At 33.7% G+C, this 20367-nt stretch overlaps 1 protein-coding gene across 1 annotated transcript in view; it reads right to left on the bottom strand.

The window, feature by feature from the left end:
• Positions 1-20367, bottom strand: part of vir (VIR_N domain-containing protein) — a 630458-nt gene that overhangs the window by 502325 nt on the left and 107766 nt on the right. The window contains exons 7-8 of the mRNA XM_090397685.1: positions 19573-19659; positions 5811-5950 (exon numbers count right to left, since the gene is read on the bottom strand). Coding sequence (XP_090253811.1) covers positions 5811-5950; positions 19573-19659 — 227 coding nt within the window. The remainder of the gene's footprint in view (positions 1-5810; positions 5951-19572; positions 19660-20367) is intronic.

Genomic DNA, 20367 nt, shown 5'->3' with positions numbered 1-20367 from the left:
TTATTCCTGCATAACTGAAATGAGAAGCAGATAATTTTGTGTCAAAATAGTAACAATTGTGTAAGGGAATTGTTAAGTTATTTGTAATTCCCAAGTAAGCTGTCTAGTACATTGTGAAATTCTGAGAAAAATTATAAGTAGTAATCCGGAATAATCGCGTATAATCTGTACGAGTCGAGCGTAGCAATGGAGGCTATACCTACATTTAGAAAATTGACGTCAGAGCGGCTACCTAGAATGATGTAACCTGACAGGTTAGGGAGAGTGTAGGTCTTGTGTGAAACCCACATCGAATAGAGGGTGCCCGAATAGGGCGAATAAAAGATGAAGCACGCCGTTTTAGGGGGCTTTTTGACCTTTTGATCTTCGGTTGCTGGATTCGAGTTTTAGGAGGAGTTGGTCGGAGGATTTGTGAGAGAGCGGTGGACCGACTATGGTGATAACGGATGGCAGGTTCTTTTCTTGAGCATGCTTGAAGATTTTCAAGCAGAGCTGGTCGCGATATGATGGCCTATGCGGAATTGAGCCTTAGCAGAATGTCCCATTGGAGAAAGTTTCCTGCGGAGCGGTAGACAACACGCAACAGTCGGAAACGATTAGAAGAAAAAGCGTAGTACATCGCCAGGCGCAAAGGCGGCTGAAGAATATGCAGTAAGGTAATCCAGACCTACATGAGATGGCGGCATGAAATCTGAAAATCCGGTAATGTAAAAGTTTTCGTTCTATGTTAAGATTCGTTTGGAAGAACAAGAAATTTGTGTGCATTGTAACTAAAGGACACTAGTAGAGAGAATTTAGTAAGAATTTGACCTTTTAGTGAGAATTTGACTGAATTAATTAAGCCCTTGTGGAACAAAGAAGAGTTGTTAATAGGCAGTAATTTGTGAATGGCTAGACTTGCTTAAATGAAATTTAGAATTAAGATAATTATTGATAGAGTATTAATGAAAGAGTTCAATGCGTATTCTGTGAATAACTTGTGAAAGGAATTATATAGTAGTAGTATTATGTTTAAACCTAATCTTATCCTTTCATAATTGAAGGATTTAACTTGCTCTGATTCATTCTGATTTAGTATAACCCTTAACTTAGAGTGAATTTTGATCCATTGAGTATTTTAACTTACATAGCTGTAAATGTTTTATGTTTTTCCAATAAACATGCTTTGTACCTTATACCTGATTACAAATTCAAACCACCACTTATGAAATAGAACCTTTTTGGCAGGAAAGAATTTAGATATAATTTCTTAAGTGAGATTCGGTCTACGACTGCTAACTGAATCTGCACAGCGCTAGCGTGAGATGAAATAACTGTGTGTATCCCTTTAGAATTTAGAAATATTTCCCTGAACAAGAGTCTCTTCTGTTATAGGATATTGGCTGGCGCAGCAAAATATAAATTTTGCCAATATCCGAAGAGGAGATAGATCTGAATTAATATCTTAAGGGCATGACAGGAGATTAGGAGATTTATTATAGAGGTAGAACAAGATATAATATAGAGAAAGCAGCGACATAACAATAGAGTAGCCGGTAGGATTTTGATTGTATAAGGTTTTAAGTAAGCAAAAGGATAGATTCAAGAAACAGTAAAGTAATGTATTATAAAGGATAGAAATTACTATTTAACAGTCATCTTTTATTTTGGACAGATGGGACATTTAGCTGAGAAAAGATTACTAGTACATCAATTGTATATAACTATAATAAGCCTGAGACATTTGGTTTAGTACAGCATGGAGTCAAAACTGATTGCAGAATCTTGTGGTCAAGAACTCTTCTACTTTTAATTAGATCTCGCTAATCTTCTGTACCACATGATACTTGCCCACAGATTATATTATTTTGTAATCCACTGTTGTTCTACCTTATTTGAATTGTCAATGCACTGGAGATGATCTGGTAGATGCAGATCAAGATATCTGATTTCTTGTATATATTTGTTGCAGTAATTGCAAAGAAGATCAACTATGGCAGGTTATTTGGCCCAAGTGGATAACTTCTCTGCTATCCGATATTTGATCCTACGGATTCAAATCCTACAGTGACATTGTTGCAAAAGTAACTTGGTGGTGAATAACTTTCAGTGCACAGTTTCTGCTTACTAGAGGCCTGAAGTAGCTTAAAAAAGTATATATTTGGATTTTGGAACAGGATTCAGAGATCTATCCTTTAACATTTCAGCAGATATTACTGAAATGAACCATATTTTTCTGTGTATAAGACTATACTTTTTTCTAAAATTTTTAGACCAAAAATTGGGGGTCATCTTATACACAGGGGTAACCAGTTGAGAGACCCATGGTTGCCGTGGAAAAACTGCTGATACCTTGTCTCCATGAACAGACTTCCGTCAATCACTAGCCTTTGTTAACTCTGTCGATTGATGTCATTAACGGCTGATTCTGAATAAACCAATCAGAACTCTGAAAGCATTTATATGTCTGCAACTCGTTGGTGTGGTAAGTTAATGCATTAACAATATTTTGAGCACTAGCCCATAAAAATGTCCGAAAATAAAAAAAAAATTGTCATATTTTTCAAAATTCAAGTTAAAAGTCATCAATTATGCAAAAGAGCATGGAAATAAAGCTTCAGAGAGACAGTTTAGACCTCTTCCCACTGAGTATATGATTAGACAGTCGAGATGTTTAAAATATTGATTTCTTAATTTTGGGTTTGAAAAAGTAGTGTTCATCTTATACACGGAAAAATATGGTAATTACTTTCAAATTTTTTCAAAAAAGATTTGAAAAAGTAACTCCACTCTGATTAAATGGAATTTAATGAAATTCAGTATTTATGATCTCTACTAAAATTTGTAAACTCTCTTCAAGTTCAGTTTGAATCAGATCATTGGAATAAAATTATATATTACACATGACAATAAATACTGTCTAAATTACATAAGCCAAAAATGTTATAAAAAAAAATAAGTTCATATAAGAATAATCCTATTGCAAAAACAATTGTTTTTTTTATTGTCTTGGGATCATAAAAGGAATATAGAAAAATGACCGAACTTCTAACCTAACAACCAATCCTCACCTTCCTGTAGGTATTTACTGTGATATTAAATAAATGAGGATGGGAGAGCAATTTGGGATTTAGCTTGCCAACTATATTTTTACTGACTTAAAATGTTGGTATAACATGACTAAATATCTATGATCTGTCCGTGAAAAAAACTTGTAAAATACTTGAAATGATAGTCCAAGTTGTAGGAGGTCACCCATTTGCTATAGAAAATACACTAATGAAAAATTCTACACAGGCTATTCTGAGCTACATGGCAAGTTAACTTGCTAATGGTAGCCAAGTGCAAGTGCTGGATAGCCAGCTGACGTATTACATAAGTCAGATTCTTAATGGCAGCAATTTGGTTGGGGGATAAGAACCATAAGTCATGGAAAGTTGGCATACTTTAGGTTAGCTTTCTAATAATAAATGAAAATGGAGATGGGGGTAATTCTTACATAAAAAAGCCTAAATTAAATTATAAATCAATTTATGCACTTGAAAAGTTATAAACAGCTTCATTTTCAAGGATATCAGTGCAGACAGATGCATGTTTACATCTGTCTGGTTTGCAAGTTACTGATGTTTCTATACTCTCCAAAAGATTTTTTTTTTTTTTTTTTATCCCACAGTATACTAGGTTCCTTGCACTTAGTTTTTCACATTATGGTCAGGAAAGCAGCTGTCATATCTACTTAACTGAGTACTAGGATTACACTGTATAACAAATCAGGTAGTGCACATCAGGCTTTATTTACAGGGACCACTAGGAAAAAGACTAGGTGTTATTTTAAAGTCTGTTCTTTATTAGAGATCATATAAAGAGTTGTAAAGTTCTAATTCATCAGCCTAGATTAGGAATGACTGTTGCTAATCTTCACTCACCATGTAGTTAAAAAAAAAAAAGTAGGTGTTCCTCCTGAATTTCACAGAACTAGATTGATATATCAACCTGTCATATCAGCCAGGCAATGTGCAAAAACAATTTGTACAGTGCCTAGCGTGAATGCGTTAAATAAAGATTATTTAACAACATATATTCAAGAAGTGTTTTATTATTCTACTGGTTTCCTACATATTTAGGGCATACTTCTTCAGGAATATGATTTGTTGTCTTTTTTAAGTGAATTCACATAAAAACAAATCTTGAAACCAAAATAAACCAACAATAATAGAATTGCTATTGAATTTGTGATATCACGCTGACATAACATGAATGTATCACTGGTGATCTGTGCTCCCTGGTGTGCATCATAATCTAGTTTTGTTCACAGGAAACTAGTAGGGGAGAGGAAAAAAACATGCTTTTGATTTGTGTGAGGTCATAATGTTTGGGAGAAATATAAATGAAAGAATGTGTCAAGGAAGAAGGATCATACAAATCAGGCTTGGCCTATCATACTAAAAATGAGAAATATTAGGTGATCTATGAACCAACAAAAATTCTATATACAGAATTTAATACTCATAAGCTTTAAGCAGTTTCAAAGATGGTATGATGTCCAACTCAATGCAAAAACCAAGCCTTTTCCTAAACTGGCTTGGTCTGCTTTTAAAAAATGCCTGAAATTCACAAAATTAGATTATGATGGGCATTACACAGTACATGTGATATGTCAACACAGTTTCAACTAAGATTCTTCTTCTTCTCAAACCTATCCATCCTAAGGGATGGAAGGTCCCCTGATTAGGGATCACAATAAATTAGTCTAGTTGACATGTAATTACTCCACTGCATTCCTTAAGGCAAGTATTCATTGGGCCAGTTTGACTTTCTGAGGGACAAAAAACAGAGTTTCTGGGAGAAAAACCTTCCGCCTCCATATGAGACTGGCTAACTCACCATTTGATTGATGAAACCTGATAAAGATTCCCCACATTATAGATGGGAACCAAAGCTGGTTCTTTCCAACCAAAGTACACATCTATACCAAGTTAGCTATGGAGGCTCCATCAACTAAGATATTTTACAGCAATTCTACTAACATTATTTTGTTTCAGGAATTTATTTATTATGAATTATTCTGCTTTTATATATATTCAATTTGTTTTTTAAAAAAATAACTCCCAAAAAAAGGAAACAAGTGAATAGAATTAATATCAAGATCTCATAGAAATCAGTAATGTGAAGATTCTGTGAATTGTGTGCACGTTCTCACGACTGGGTTTTGTTACAATTTTGTCACTAGTTTGTTTTGTTGAAAGAAAAACTTGAAGAGAAAAATATTTGCCAGTTCCATGCAAGATAATGAATCCAGAAATGAAGGAATCACCTGCAAGTACTACTCATGTGCCGAGAGATTCACAATTAGCAAAATTCAAAAATGTTTCCATTTCATTGTGTACTGCTAAATCTTAAACAATAGCCATATGCACACATTGCATTTAGGCTTATCAACTACTTTTCTAAACTACTGATAAAACAGAATTCAAGATGGCTCATCCACCATTCAGATGTAGATTATGAATTGGTTTTTCTCTTAACAAAAAAAGCTGAGAACCAGGACGCTGATACTTTGATAATGAGCCTACGTACCAATTACAGGTATACTTAAGCTATCAATGGTTTTTCAAGCTAAACAAAAATATTTTAAAGGAAAAAAATTTATAACAAGCTGTTTTCAATTAAGTTTTTAGCTCCATCACATTCCAGGGATCTCCTTCATAAGTATTCCTTAAAGTCACACATTTTCTGAGAAGAAGTTTAAATGGATTTCATATAACCCATAAAATAACACACATTAAAAAATATTGATAATACAAGAAAAATCAAATTAAATAAGAGCTTACTTTTCATTATGGTCCTTATCCACAAAGTATTTCAATAAATGTTTAATTGTCTGTGAATCTTCTGAAATTTCATCATTTTTATTCTTTTTAAACTTTTTTTCATTCACTTCAAATGCAGTTAAAAATGGCTCCTGAAAAAACTGAAAATGAAAACTTTTTTAGAAAGAGAATCCACGTTCAGGAATTTACAGTAGACTTTAAATGTTTAAAGTTGTGAGAGAAAAAAAAAGAAGAAAATGGGATTATTTTCCTGCTGTCCATTTTTGTAAATGGATAAATTTATAACCTATCAGGACAGTTTAAAACACTTGAAAATAGTATGCTGGTTGTAAATTCATTTAATCCCACATCAAACACTGAATATTCCTAAACGAAAGAAAGAATGTTTGGCAATATTCAAAAATACATACCCCCACCCACCCACACACCAATAAAAGATATAAAATGTTTCACATAAAATGTCTTATGATTTTCCTATTTAAACAGAAACATTTTCTAAAACTTACAAGATGTAAGTTTTTATTTGTAAGTTTTGTCAAGTTATGTTTACAAACTCAAACCTAAAGCGTTAATGATAAAAAGAAAACAAAATTTCCTGCACTATAAACAACCCACAATACTAATAAAATTCAATTTTAAAAAATGAAGTAACAGAAATTAGACAACTTATTTTTTATGTATTTTTTTAATACCAGTCTCATCCACAAAAAGTGGTAAAGTCTATATCACATTGCATCCTTGGATGGGCTAAGGATTATATAATGCAAAGCAGCTGTTCAAAAGATCAATCATGGAACTTCAAGCTAATTCTGGCTTTCGAGAAGCAGGATGGTGATACCACACCAGGAGATGAAATGTATCTGTCATCCAGACATTCACAAATGTCCATGTCTAAAGTATGATTTGAAACCACAGCCAACTGATTGGAGAGTGGAAATGCTATCCACTCAACTAACCATAATTGCTAATATCACTATCAGGTTCACTGTTCTGTAAGAATGGAATAATTTAGCATGCACTTGATCATGCAATTTCAATGATAATCAATTCAATGTGCTTTAAGTGGAATGCTTAAGATATATGATTGGATTCTGTTAATGTTCCAATAGGTAAGATAGTTGATCAGCTCTTATCAGTTACATAACAATTTCCAATTTAAATCAGAAATATTTACATAATTTTCATTGATTCTTTAAAATAGCTTTCAGACAAACTTAGATATCTATGGGTGACTTTTGCTTTCTTTCAATATATTTTATGTTACAATATGCAATTATTATTTTTGATTTTTTTGAGCTTTTTTAAAATATATATATAAATCCGTAAGAGGACAATCACCTCCCCCCTGTCAATAACCTCATGTTTAAACCCCTCATATAAAAACCCTCCCATGTAAAAAAACCCGGGACATTAACCTCCCATATAAAAATAAAAACTCTTTAAATAAAATTTCCTCGACAACTATTGATATAAAAAATATTTGACAAAATAAATCTTAAAATAAAGTTGACAAAATAAAAATTTTAACAAAAATTTATTTGACACAACAAAATATGGATACAAATTTAAAATTATAGTAACACCTAATATGCACATTTTAGGATATAGACAGAGAGGAAAATTAATTCATTTAAAATATTGAATCTTTTTCAGGAAATGTAGTTTAATATTAATTAAAGATACCAAAAAATTATATACTTGGTTTAATCCTTTATCCAAGTGTAAGCAAACAAAGTTTGCACCTGAAGCAACTTCAGGACTGGGGCAACTCGTGGTAAAGGTGGTATGACTTCACATCACTTGCCTTAGTATCCCATAATGCAAAGCACATCTCCTTGCGGACATGTATAATGCTGTGCATTATGGGAAGGGTCACTACCCAGACCGGTTTCGACCTTTATTGAGGTCTAATCAGTGGGAGCCAGATCCAGAGGTGAGGAGATACCAAGGTTGAAGTAATGCAGAAATCATATTTTTACATACGAGTTACCAAAAGGTGTCTCAATTTATTATTATAATACTCTGGATTGAAGTTAGTTGTTGAAAGTTTTTCACTTGGTTATGCTATAAATTAAAGATACCAAGAAATTATATACTTGGTTTAATCCTTTATCCAAGTGTAAGCAAACAAAGTTTGCACCTGAAGTACCTTCAGGACTGGGACATTTTTATATGATGAAACAATTATGAATATCCACCACAAAACATCTAAGTATGTTAATACATCTACAGCCAACTATCTACTATAACATTCTTCATGCAGCTGTCAACTTTGCTACAGTGAGAATAGAGTATTTTGATAAACAGGAAAGTAAAATTTATTTTACCAAAAGATTTCTTTAGGAGTACTAACAGATATGGAAAAGCAGAGAATACTTCAACTTATACAGCTCTCAAACTTGCTGAAAGCACTGTTATACACATACTGGCTGCTGAATTAGACACCTTTATGCAGATGTACGTAAACGTCATTTATGCACAATGCTTGGTCACATGCATCACCATGTGTTCTTGACTATTTCTAATCAGTAATAACACAGTCCAACACAATTTTTGCTGGCTTTTATATGAGACTTGTATTTTACTAATTTGGGTGCACTGACTTCAAATATCAAACCCATTTTTCTCTATCACGTCAGGTTTTTCCTCTACGGCATTTTCTTTTTGTTAATTTGTAAGTTTTTGATAGTTTTAAGGAGGCAGTACTATTTAGAGGATCAAAAAAATCAATTTTTTAATATTATTTTCTGAAAGTATGTACTTTTAAAAATCTGTTCCTAACTTTTTATCAAGAAATTCGAAAAATTCCCGAAGATATAGCCCATTATCAAAGCGGTGCACAGATCAGAATCGGAGCGCTCACCACTCTCGCTTGTTAGTAAAACGAATAAATGCGTAAGAACCTGCAATGACACGTACTGCCGCTTTGAATGCGAGAGAGGTCAATAATTAGATACATAACTACTTAACAATATTCATTAAAAATTACAAGAATATTTATAAAAAAATAACAATTTTACTTACTTTTTTACTTACTTAATTTTACTTACTGTAACCCCTAGAGAGCGCGTCTCCTGGGTGGCAGATAGGGGAGCCCACCATGTGTGTGTGTGTACATGCGCGTGCGTGTGTGTGTACATGCGCGTGCGTGTGTGTGTATATATATATGGTGGGGTGGTCCGAATATACTGAATAAGGACACGTGGACCAACAGGGCCATAAGGGGCAATCATCTTGATTGTAAGGGAAGCGGCGCTCCCATGGACCCCTAGCTGGATCTATCCTCTCCTTCTTCTACTTTGAGGAAGACCCACTTACTTTAATCTTTCCTATAAGGCCTTATCAGCCAACTCTTCTTACTTTATGACCCTTGTGCTATTAGAGTACTCGAGGGCCATGGGGTCTTTTCATTTCTGGCCTTACAACTATGTCCTCTCAATAAACCTTACTATATTTCTTCTATAATCTACCCTTTCCCCTTCAATATACCCTATTCCTCCTATGGGTTTAAATTCGGAAGAAGGTGAGTTCAGAAGCCTTAAGGTAGCAGCCCTACCACTGAACTATTCCATCGTCAGGCTAGTCCCCTGATATGGAGAACATAACCATACTTGTAAGCTGACAGAAAAAGATAATCGGATTGAATCTATGGGAAACGACCCTGGAATGGAAAATGGAAAACAAAAATGGAAACGACAAAATATAATACACATAGCAAACTGGAATGTAAGAGGAATAGCATATAAAGAAATAGAATTAGACCAGTTATTAAATGAAAGAAATTTTAAAATAGCAGTAATCACTGAAACAAAAAAGAAATTAAAAGGAACCATGAGAACCGAAAATTTTAATGTGATATACAGTGGAGTTGACAGAGAGCAAAGAGCACAAGCAGGAGTCATGATTTGGATTCATAACTCCCTTTCAAAACAGTTAAAACATTACAAATTATGGAATGAAAGAATAATAGAAGCTAGAATAAAAATAGAAAGAGGCTATTTAACAATAATTGGTTTATATGCTCCAGAAGAAGGAAGAGAACAGGATAATATTGATTTTTATAATCAGCTACAAAACATATATAATAAAATCAATAAAAATGATTACATAATTTTAGCAGGAGACTTAAATGCAAGAATTGGAAACACGAAAATTAATAATAATATAGGAATACATGGAGAACACACTCTAAACAGAAATGGTAAAAAATTGATTGACTTTGTAGTTTATAATAACCTAAAAATAATGAATTCCTTCTATAAACAAAGACATACATAAATATACTTGGGCAGCAAGAGGATGGAAATCAACATTAGATTACTTCATATTAAATGAAAAGACATCAAAATTTTCACTAGATGTTAGAGTTCACAGAGGATATGAAATAAGCAGTGACCACTTCCTTGTTAAAATTAAGATTAAAAATAAAATTAAGATTACCACCTAAATGGCTACAAGTAACAAGAACTTGTTGTTTTAAGGATACTTGCGACATAAGACTGAATGATATAATCACGTAATCACAAGAAAGATATTTATTTAACCAAATATTTCGGTCTGGAAATAGCTGTTCTTGTAATACCACCGACGATGGTCTGCTATTTCCAGACCGAAATATTTGGTTAAATAAATATCTTTCTTGTGATTACGTGATTATATCATTAAGTAACAAGAACAGAAAGAAAAATTGAAACATTTGTTTATAAAACTAGACTATTGAATGACACAAATGTACAATGGCTATATGAACAAAGAATTAACCAGTATCTAGATAAAATAAAACAAAATGAAGAAATAGAAATAGAATAGCTTAATATAAAAACGATACTAAATGCAGCAGCAAACGAAAGCTTAGGAAAGACCAAAAAATTCAATAAAAGAAAAAAACTGAAGATCTGGGATGATACAATCAAAGAAATAATCAAAAAGAAAAAAGAAGCCTGTCACAAATGGTTAAGTAGTAAAAGATTAGAAGATGAAATAGAATATAAAAGAATAAGAGCCATTGCTAAAAGAGAAGTCAGAAAAAGACAGAGAATCATGGAATAAATTTGTTTCTAATTTAGAACATGATTTATATAAAATAAGAACCAATGTATATAAGATTTTGTAACACCTAAATGCAGATACCAAAGAAAACATAAAATTAAACACTGAATTGAAATTAGAAGAATTTCTAAATTACTACACAGAACTGTGGACAGACAAATATTTTAAAAAAGACAACTGGCAAACAATTAACGAAAATGAAAAGGAAATAACTGAAGAAGAATTAGAAATCAGCCTGAAAGAAACAAGAAACGGAAAATCACCTGGAGAAGATAAGCTAGGTTCAGAACTATATAAACACGCAGGAACAAGATTCAAAAAAAGACTCATTATTTTTAAATAAAATTTACTCGACTGGTATCCCCCCCAATAGAATGGAAAAAAGCAATTGTGATTCCTATCTTTAAGAAAGGTAATAGAGATGACCCTAAAAACTATAGAGGTATCAGTATACTAAATTCATGTTACAAAATATACAGCAGAATTTTGAATAACAAACTAATGAAATATTCCGAAAACTTTATTCTAGAGGTACAAAATGGATTTAGAAAAGGACGATCATGTATAGACCCAGCCTTCTGCCTAAAATTAATAATAGAGAAAAGAAGAGAATATAATTTAGAAACACATATTGCATTTATTGACTTTGAAAAAGCATTTGACAAGGTTAAAAGAAACATATTATTTAACATATTAAAAGAAAGACAAATATCAAATAATATCCTAAAAGCTGTCACAAGTATATATGAAAATAATCAAATACAAATAAGATTAAATCATGTGCTATCATATACAAGAGAGATAAACCAAGGGGTCCGACAGGGATGTCCCCTCTCAGCAACTCTTTTTAATATCTACTTAAATGAAATAATAATAAAATGGAATAAAAATTTACATTAAGGAATTAAACTTTCACCTACAGTTAACTTAAACACTCTCCTCTTTGCAGACGACCAAATAATAATTACAAATTCTGAAGATAACTTACAGAAAGCTATTTTAAATCTAAATGAGATATCCAAAGATTATGGTATGATAATATCAACGGAAAAATCAAAAACTATGGCCTTTAAAGGACAAGCTCCAACAAGAACTAAAATAGTATTAGATAACAAGATCTTAGAACAGGTGAATTCATTTAACTACCTAGGATGTATGATCACTTATGAAAATGAAAAAGATATAAACATAAAAATTGCAAAATATTTAAAAATAACAGGAGTAATTAACTCTATATTTAAACCAAACCTAGTTCAAAAACAAACCAGGCTAAAAGTATACAATACATTAGCCCTACCGGTCTTAATGTATGGAAGCGAAATCTGGACAATAAAACAAAAAGACAAAGATTAACAACAGCAGAAATGAAGTTTATGAGAAAAACTGCAAAGTATACCCTATTTGATCACAAAAGAAACGAAGATATTATGAAAGAATTAAACCAAGAACCAGTAATTGAAAAAATTAAAAAATATAAACATAGATGGATGGAACACGTTCAAAGAATGAAAACAGAAAGAATACCAAAACAAGCCTTAAAGTATAAGCCATTAGGAAAAAGAAAACCAGGACGTCCTCTTAAACGATTCAACGATGACTTCTAAGGCCGGAACAGGCCATACTAGGCCTAAATCCTTGATACGTATGATGATGATGATGAATTTTACTTACACATGAGTTTCAGGGAATAAATTTTTGTTTGTAACAATTTCTGCTGTGTGTTCTGTTTTGGCAATCCCTTTGAATACTCCAACAGTAGTCGGCCATAATGTGAGAATCCCATCTTCCTTGGTACCAATCTTCCATAGTTTTTAAGTCTTGATGAAATATTTCGCCTTGTTCATCGCTTACAGCACCTAAATTCTCGGGAAATCTATCAAGATGACCGTATAGGAAATGAAGCTTTATGCTCATGTTGCAACCTAGGCGCTGGAAATTTTCAAGCGTTGTTTCCACTAGATCTTTGTAATTGCACGCTTTTTTGTTTCCAAGAAAATTATTCGCAACCATCGTAAACGAAGTCCAGGCCTCTTTCTCAATTTCGTTCATAGAGTTGATGAAATTTGGGTCTCTCATTCAAGTTCTAATTTGCGGTCCATCAAATACACCGGCTTTAATTTTTTCATAACTAAGTCGTGGAAATTTTTCACATATGTATTGGAAACAGTCACCTTGTAAATCTGCTTTAACATACTGCTTCATAAGACCTAGTTTGATGTGTAGAGGCGGAAAAATGATTTTTTCTCTGTCGATTAAAGGTTGATTTATAACATTCTGTTCTCCAACATTTAAGGATATTCTAAGAGGCCAATGTTTCTGACTCCAGTGTTGGTTTCTAGCTCGACTATCCCAGAAGCATAGAAAACAGGGAAACTTTGTATATCCTCTTTGAAAGCCAAGTAAAAAGTTCACCATTTTAAGATCCACACAGATGATCCAGTTATGGTCTGTATATTTTAATAACTTCAGAAACTTTTTAATGTCCTCATATGTTTCCTTTAAGTGGACTGAATAGCCAATAGGAATTGAGCCATATACATTCTCATTGTGTAGTAAGACACACTTGAGACTTCTGCTTGAACTGTCGATAAACGCCACTCATTTGGATGATATTGTACAACACTCATTTCAGTTAGTAAACCTGACACATTGTTACAGTAAACAAACCCACACTCATGTTTAAAATATTGTATAAGATTACTTTCCCTGCTACGATAAAAAGTTATCTTCGTATCTTGCTCCAGTAAGTTTTTTTCATTTAATCTTGAAGCTAACAATTCCGATGATTCCTTTGATAGGCCCAAATCTCTTACTAAGTCATTCAATTCCGCTTAAGTAAAACTTTGCGGTCCAGAACTAGAAATTAAATTTTCATTGTCTAAATCAACATCCAGGTCTTGCTCCTCAAGAAAATCTGGCATATCCCGATCATGCTCATTCTCAAGTAAAGGAAGTCCTTTATAAATTGGCACGGCTATTTCATTGGAATGAGCAACTGGCCGAATTGCTGAGTCGAGATTTGGATACACAATTTTTTTCTTATTCTTCTTATTATAACCAGAAGTCTGAACTAAACAAAAATAGCAATCATCTACATGATTTTTCGGTTTATGCCAAATCACTGGAATGCCAAAAGCTAATTTTTGGCGTTTTCCCTTGCTCCACTGTCGTAAATTTTCTACACATGACTTACACACTTTATCTGGAGCCCATGACTTGTCCTGATCTGCAATTTTTACGTCAAAGTATGCAAAGTACACTTTCTTAACAAAATCAGTGATATTTGTCCTTTGACTGGGAACAGTAAAGCTGCCACAAATGTAGCAGAAGGAATCTACACTATTGACACAATTTCGAGTAGTAGACATGATGTATTTTCTTCACTGCTGACTAACATGCAATTAACAAGACAAAAAAAACCCAGAGACTTTATTGAAACGTTATACGCGCTCATCATACTTTCACGATCGATTAACGATGGACTGATTTCGATCATTCTTTGTCCGCTATGATGCATATAGCACTCATTTGTTTTAGGCAGTTGTCATCGCCTACTTTTCATTACCTAAATGTATTAGGTCGGTTATCGGCCTCTCTCGCATTAAAAGTTCCAGTACGTGCCATTGCAGGTTCTTACGCATTTATTCGTTTACTAACAAGCGAGAGCGGTGAGTGCTCCGATTCTGATCTGCGCATTGCTTTGAATAATAGGCTATATCTTCGGGAATTTTTCGAATTTCTTGATAAAAAGTTAGGAACAGATTTTTAAAAGTACATACTTTCAGAAAATAATATTAAAAAAATTATTTTTTTGATCCTCTAAATAGTACTGCCTCCTTAAAACTATCAAAAACTTACAAATTAGCAAAAAGAAAATGCCATAGAGGAAAAACCTGATGTGATAGAGAAAAATGGGTTTGATATTTGAAATCAGTGCACCCAAATTAGTAAAAAACAAGTGTCAGATCATAATCAGCAGAAAAAATTTTTTTTTTGTTGGCCAGTGTAATCAATAGTGTTGATCAGCATGAGAAAAACAGGATCTTTCAGAGTTCAATAAAGGGCTTATTGTAGATGTCTGGCTGGCTGAAGCGACAATTTTTAACCCACTGTTAGTAAGGTGGGGTGTCACAGTTATTTCTTTCTATATCTTTGGTAGTCTGTGACACCCCAGCTTACTAATCCTGGGTTAAAACAGTAGAGATGATCCTTTTCTCAAATGGTGAGCTATCGTGGGCGTTTAACCAGTGAAAAAATAACTCTCATTGCTTGTCTCAGAGGTATAACTGTGATCAGGAAACGAGATTGCTGTCACCTGAGAAGGTTTGTACAGACAAACAGAACTTCCTGTGTGCAGCAACTGACTGAAGCATTTAATGAAGGCTGTTCCCAACCCATATCTCACCAAACTATACACAGAGAATTGAAGAGGCTCAGTGTTGGCTGTCGCATGAATATTATGGAAACCACTGATTTATGGAAAGAACCAGAAAGATTGTCTACAGTGGTGTCAAGAACACCATGACTGAATAATGGACGACTGGAATAAAAGTCATGTGGTCTGATGAGTCATGGTACACCTTGTTCTGTATTGATTGTAGGCAGAGTTTGTTGGGAACCCCATGAAATAATGAACCCAACTTGCCTTGTAAACATAACTCAAGATTCTGGTATCATGGTGTGGGGCATGATCTGTTGGTATGGAATGGATCCCATGATATTGCTAGAAGGTCATGTATTTTCCAAGGAATATCTGAACATTGCTGCCGATCAAGTCCATCCTGCAATGGTGACTTTATATCCAGAAGGTGATGGTTGTTTCATGGACGACAATGCTACTGTTTATGCGCAAGAATTGTTCAGCAGTGATTCAGCAAGCATGACATCGACTTCCATCGTCTTCCCTGGCCATCAACAAAACCCAGTATTAATGTCCCATATTTTCTCAATCGGGCTAGATCTGAACCCAATTGAGAATATATGGGACATTAATGAAATAAAGAGCTTCACTTCAGCGATGTTAAAATTATTTAAATTAAGGGAATATTTAATCCCACATTATTTCAAAGCCGAATAAGAAAACTCTAAGATAGAAATCAAAGAGTTTCGTGCCGAATATAGCAAACTATAATAGTTTGGTGAGTCCAAGCATGAGCAAACACCTAGGTGGTACAATGCCGGACAACTCGTTGTAAAGGTGGATAAACTAGGATAGCTATTCTTAGTATTTGCCCTAATGTAAAATTCACCCCCTAGGAGACGTATGTTGTTTTACATTAAGGGAGATAGGTCACTACCCAGACCGGTTTCAACCTTTATTGAGGTCTCATCAGTGAGTAGGTAGACCAAATAATACCAAGATTATAGTGATAATAGCTTTAATACTTTACAGTACGAGTTGTCAAAAAGGTGCACAGCAATCCTAGCTTTATCCACCTTTATAATGAGTTGCCCGGTATTGTACCACCCAGGTGTTTGCACACGCATGGACTCACCGAACTTTAATAGTTTGCTATATTCTACATGAAACTCTTTGATTTCTATCTTACAGTTTTCTTATTCGGCTTTGAAATAATGTGGGATTAAATATCCCCTTAATTTAAATAATATATGGGACATGTTAGAAAAAAGATCTGGGAGCGAAGTCCTCTTCCATCAAATGTGAGTCAGTTAGAGGACTGTCTGGTGAACACCTGGTGTTATAGAAGTAGATGCAATCCAACAAAATCATTTGTGCTATAACTGGGGCTAAAGGAAGTCCAACATAGTATTAAATAAAAGTTTCTAATTCAGTGGCTGGTATGTACAGTAGCTGACTGGAGTGAATTACTTTTAGATCAGCATCAAGCTTAATTCAGGACTTTTTTGATAGTCATAGTGGGCAAGAGTTTGTTATTATGGTATTACTACAGTGAGTTGATTAGAGCCTCTGTAGCTATTGGTATAGACGAAGTCCTTTGGTTGGAAAGACCTGAGTTTCATTCCAATCCAAGACATGAGGGGCCCTTTATCAGGTCTCTTTCAACTAGAGGTGAGTTAGCGAGTCTCATACGAAGGTAGGGGGTTTTTTCCACTGGGAAACTTGGGTTTTTCCAGAATAGGCAAACTGGCCCTGTGAAACACACATCTACAGTCACAAGGAAATTTTTTTTTTAATTGCCAAAAAATCACCATTTTTTAAAATCATAACAAATCGTAGTTTGTTAGCAAAATACGGAACCAACTTCGGGTGACTAAAAAAGATTTAGCATTTAACATTCATTCTATTTTGGATCTTGAAAGAAAAAATTTCAGCTGTCCTGGATGACGAATTACTGGATATCCTTCTTCGAATGTCTAAACAATCTTTAGCCCGTTCCTATGAAAAACATTCCTGCAAACTTATGCAAAAATATCAAACGCTATACCGTAAGCAGAAAATTACCTCTGACAACACGCCTACGAATAAATCGATTGTTAATATTTTTGGATGCCCTTTATCTGATGCTGAAAGGAGTGCATAGCTAAAGGCCTTGATTTTTCCATATTACCTAAACACGTCCCTTATCTCAATTTTTTGCATAACATTGAATGTAATCTGTCAGAACTTCCTAGCGAAGATGCTAACAAACAACGATTTGAAGTTGCGGCCTCTCTTTTTAAAAGCAAATTACCGCCATGTGATTTATCGAGTGCTGAAATCCATGCTCTAACTTCATTAAAGAAAAATAGTGAAATATCTATTTCAAAAGCTGAATAAAGGAAAAGCTGTAGTGGTCATGGATAAGGCTGACTATGAGAGTAAAGTAACCTGCCTTGTACAAGATACCTCCACCTATCAAGAAATCAATCATAATCCTATAAATTCAAAAATTAAACAACTATATAAGTTGCTTGATGAAGTTATCAGTTGGGATCAAAACACCGTGAATAAACTGCACTCATTTTGCAAGAACTCCTCGTTTATATGGCCTCCCAAAAATCCATAACGAAGGTTATCCAGTAAGACCCATCGTGAATTGTATTGACTCTCCCACGTATTGAATTGCTAAATTTTTGTCACGTTCATTAACTGCCCTTACCGGACATTCTAGATCATTCATCAAAAATTCTAAATATTTTCTTGAACAAATCAAGGATGTTCAAATCAAGGAGTCTGACTCGTTAGTCAGTTTTGATATTGTTTCCCTTTTTACCAATATTCCATTAGCTGACACTATCAACTTACTATATGATGATTATCCTCCAGATATTGCAAATATTTTTGAATTTGTTATACATTCAGGATATTTCAGCTGGAAAAATATGATCTACAAATAAGTTGAAGGTACTGCAATGGGTAGCCCTCTGTCTCCACCTCTGGCAAACTATTTTTTGAAACATCTGGAAGACACCTTGTTCTCATCCATTCATCCCCAACCCTCTCTTTGGTTTTGTTATGTCGATGATATCTTTGCTATTTGGCCACATGCTGAAGAGGAACTTACCATATTCCTCCATCAGATAAATAGCTTCACCCATGCATTCCATTCACCATGGAAAAAGAAAAAGCTGGTAGTCTACCATTCTTGGACATCCTCCTTACATGCACATCCTCTGGTACTGTCTATCGAAAATCTACCTTTACTGGCAGATACATTCATCAAAAGTCTGCTCATCACACCTCTCAAAAAATTGGTGTTATCAAATCTTTAATTAATAGAGCACATGAAGTGTGCTCCTCCCCACTCCCTTAAGCTTACAACAAGAACTTTTCACTATAAAAAAAAGTTAATAGAATCTAATGGTTTACGACCCTAATCAAATCCAACAGATAATTGACTCCTATGTTACAACACCTCAGGATTCCTCAATAGACTGCAGAGGTCTAATCCCTTTACAGACATCTCAGAACCTATTGGCAGAATTCTAAAGAGGTATCATCTTATTCCCACATATTTTCCCATCAACAAACTTTCTCACTCGTTGCCATCTACAAAAGACAAATTGGCACCTCTTTCATTAGCTGGTGTTTATCAGATACCATGTGAATGCAATTTTTCATACTTTGGACAGACAGGCCGTTCTGTGAAAAAAGAATGAATGAACATCATTATTACATCTAATACATGAAAACCTAATCTGGTCTATCACAACATAGCATTGACACTAAACATAATATCCAGTGGAATAAAGCTTGTCTTCTCCACAGATGCAAGTTTAAATATGAACGCCTTTTCAGAGAAAGTTGTGAAGCCCTTTTACATCAGCCGAATTTGAATCGAAATGACTCTCTCTCTCTCTCTCTCTCTCTCTCTCTCTCTCTCCCCCCCAAAAGGTTGGGAGATTCTTATCTTATGCAACCATCAATGAAATAGTTTTTAAGAATTATTTAATAATAATTTATTAATATTAATTTTCTGGCATGCAGCAACAATTTTCATTGGTAATCCACTGACTGTTCTGTACTTTGTATTCTATTCCTTTAACTGTTTGTTCTACACTGATGATGTACTGTTACTTTCAGTACGAAATATTTGTACTTTTAATTCATTAAAGTTATTACTGTTGGTTTTATATGTGTTAAGTTATTAATTGAAATATTTTTCTTCTCTCATCTTTCATTTTTAGTGCTACAGCAACACCAGATTCTTATGATTACTAAATATTTCAAATTGCATTTAAAATAACAATGCCACTTTAAACTTTGTTAGAAGGTAATGTTTAACACAGTTCATGCAACTAAAACACAAACCTGAAGTTGTCCAAATTCACAGTGAAAAGGATTAAAGCTTGACATATAATTCCAAGTTTCATCTGTTAAATCATAATCAATTTCAACCTAAAAATAGTTATAAATTTATTTAATAAAAATTAGAATGTATATCAATACAACAGCCAAAATTAAACAGAAAACTATATTCTCTATTATGCATTTTTTCATATCAAACCACTTGAAAATAAAAGAAATTCCCGAACCTCTGGCGAAATGGCAACATGACTTAAGCCAAGAAAGCAAGTGAGATATCAACTTCATCAAACTCATGATGTGTATTTTGCTCAAGGGGAGTACAGAACACTACTACAGTACTACATGAAATTTACAAATTGCTAACTTCCTATTGACAATTTTTCTCCAAATTACTGTTCTCTCTCAGGATTTCGATATCATCGGATCTTATATTTCAGTCTTCTAAGGAACTTATCACTGTATTATTCCATCTAAATCTTGATTTTTATTTAGGTCTTTTTTTTAGCATCAAGTGCCTATTTTGCTGACCTTTTTTTTCCCATTCTGTTCAAGTGACCAATACCATCTGAGATTAATTCTGCTAATACATTCCTGAATGCTAAAATCAAGTTCATTCCTAATGTTTACATTTTTAATATGATTCCACTACTGATGCCATCTGTTCACCATTCTAATTTTTCTCAGAATGCTTATATCTGTGGTCTTCTCCATTCTTTGATCAAGTGTTTTGTTTCTAATCCAGCTTGTAAATCTGTAAATTAAAACAGGTTTGAACACTCCTGCAGTCAGTTCAGTGTC

The sequence above is a fragment of the Typopeltis vanoorti genome, chromosome 9, assembly GCF_054136105.1.
Source record: "Typopeltis vanoorti isolate ZY-2024b chromosome 9, IOZ_Tvanoo_1.0, whole genome shotgun sequence".
Classification (NCBI taxonomy): Eukaryota; Metazoa; Arthropoda; class Arachnida; order Uropygi; family Thelyphonidae; genus Typopeltis; species Typopeltis vanoorti.
The sequence above is the reverse complement of the archived record's forward strand: the minus strand, read 5'-3'. Positions and strand labels throughout refer to the sequence as shown.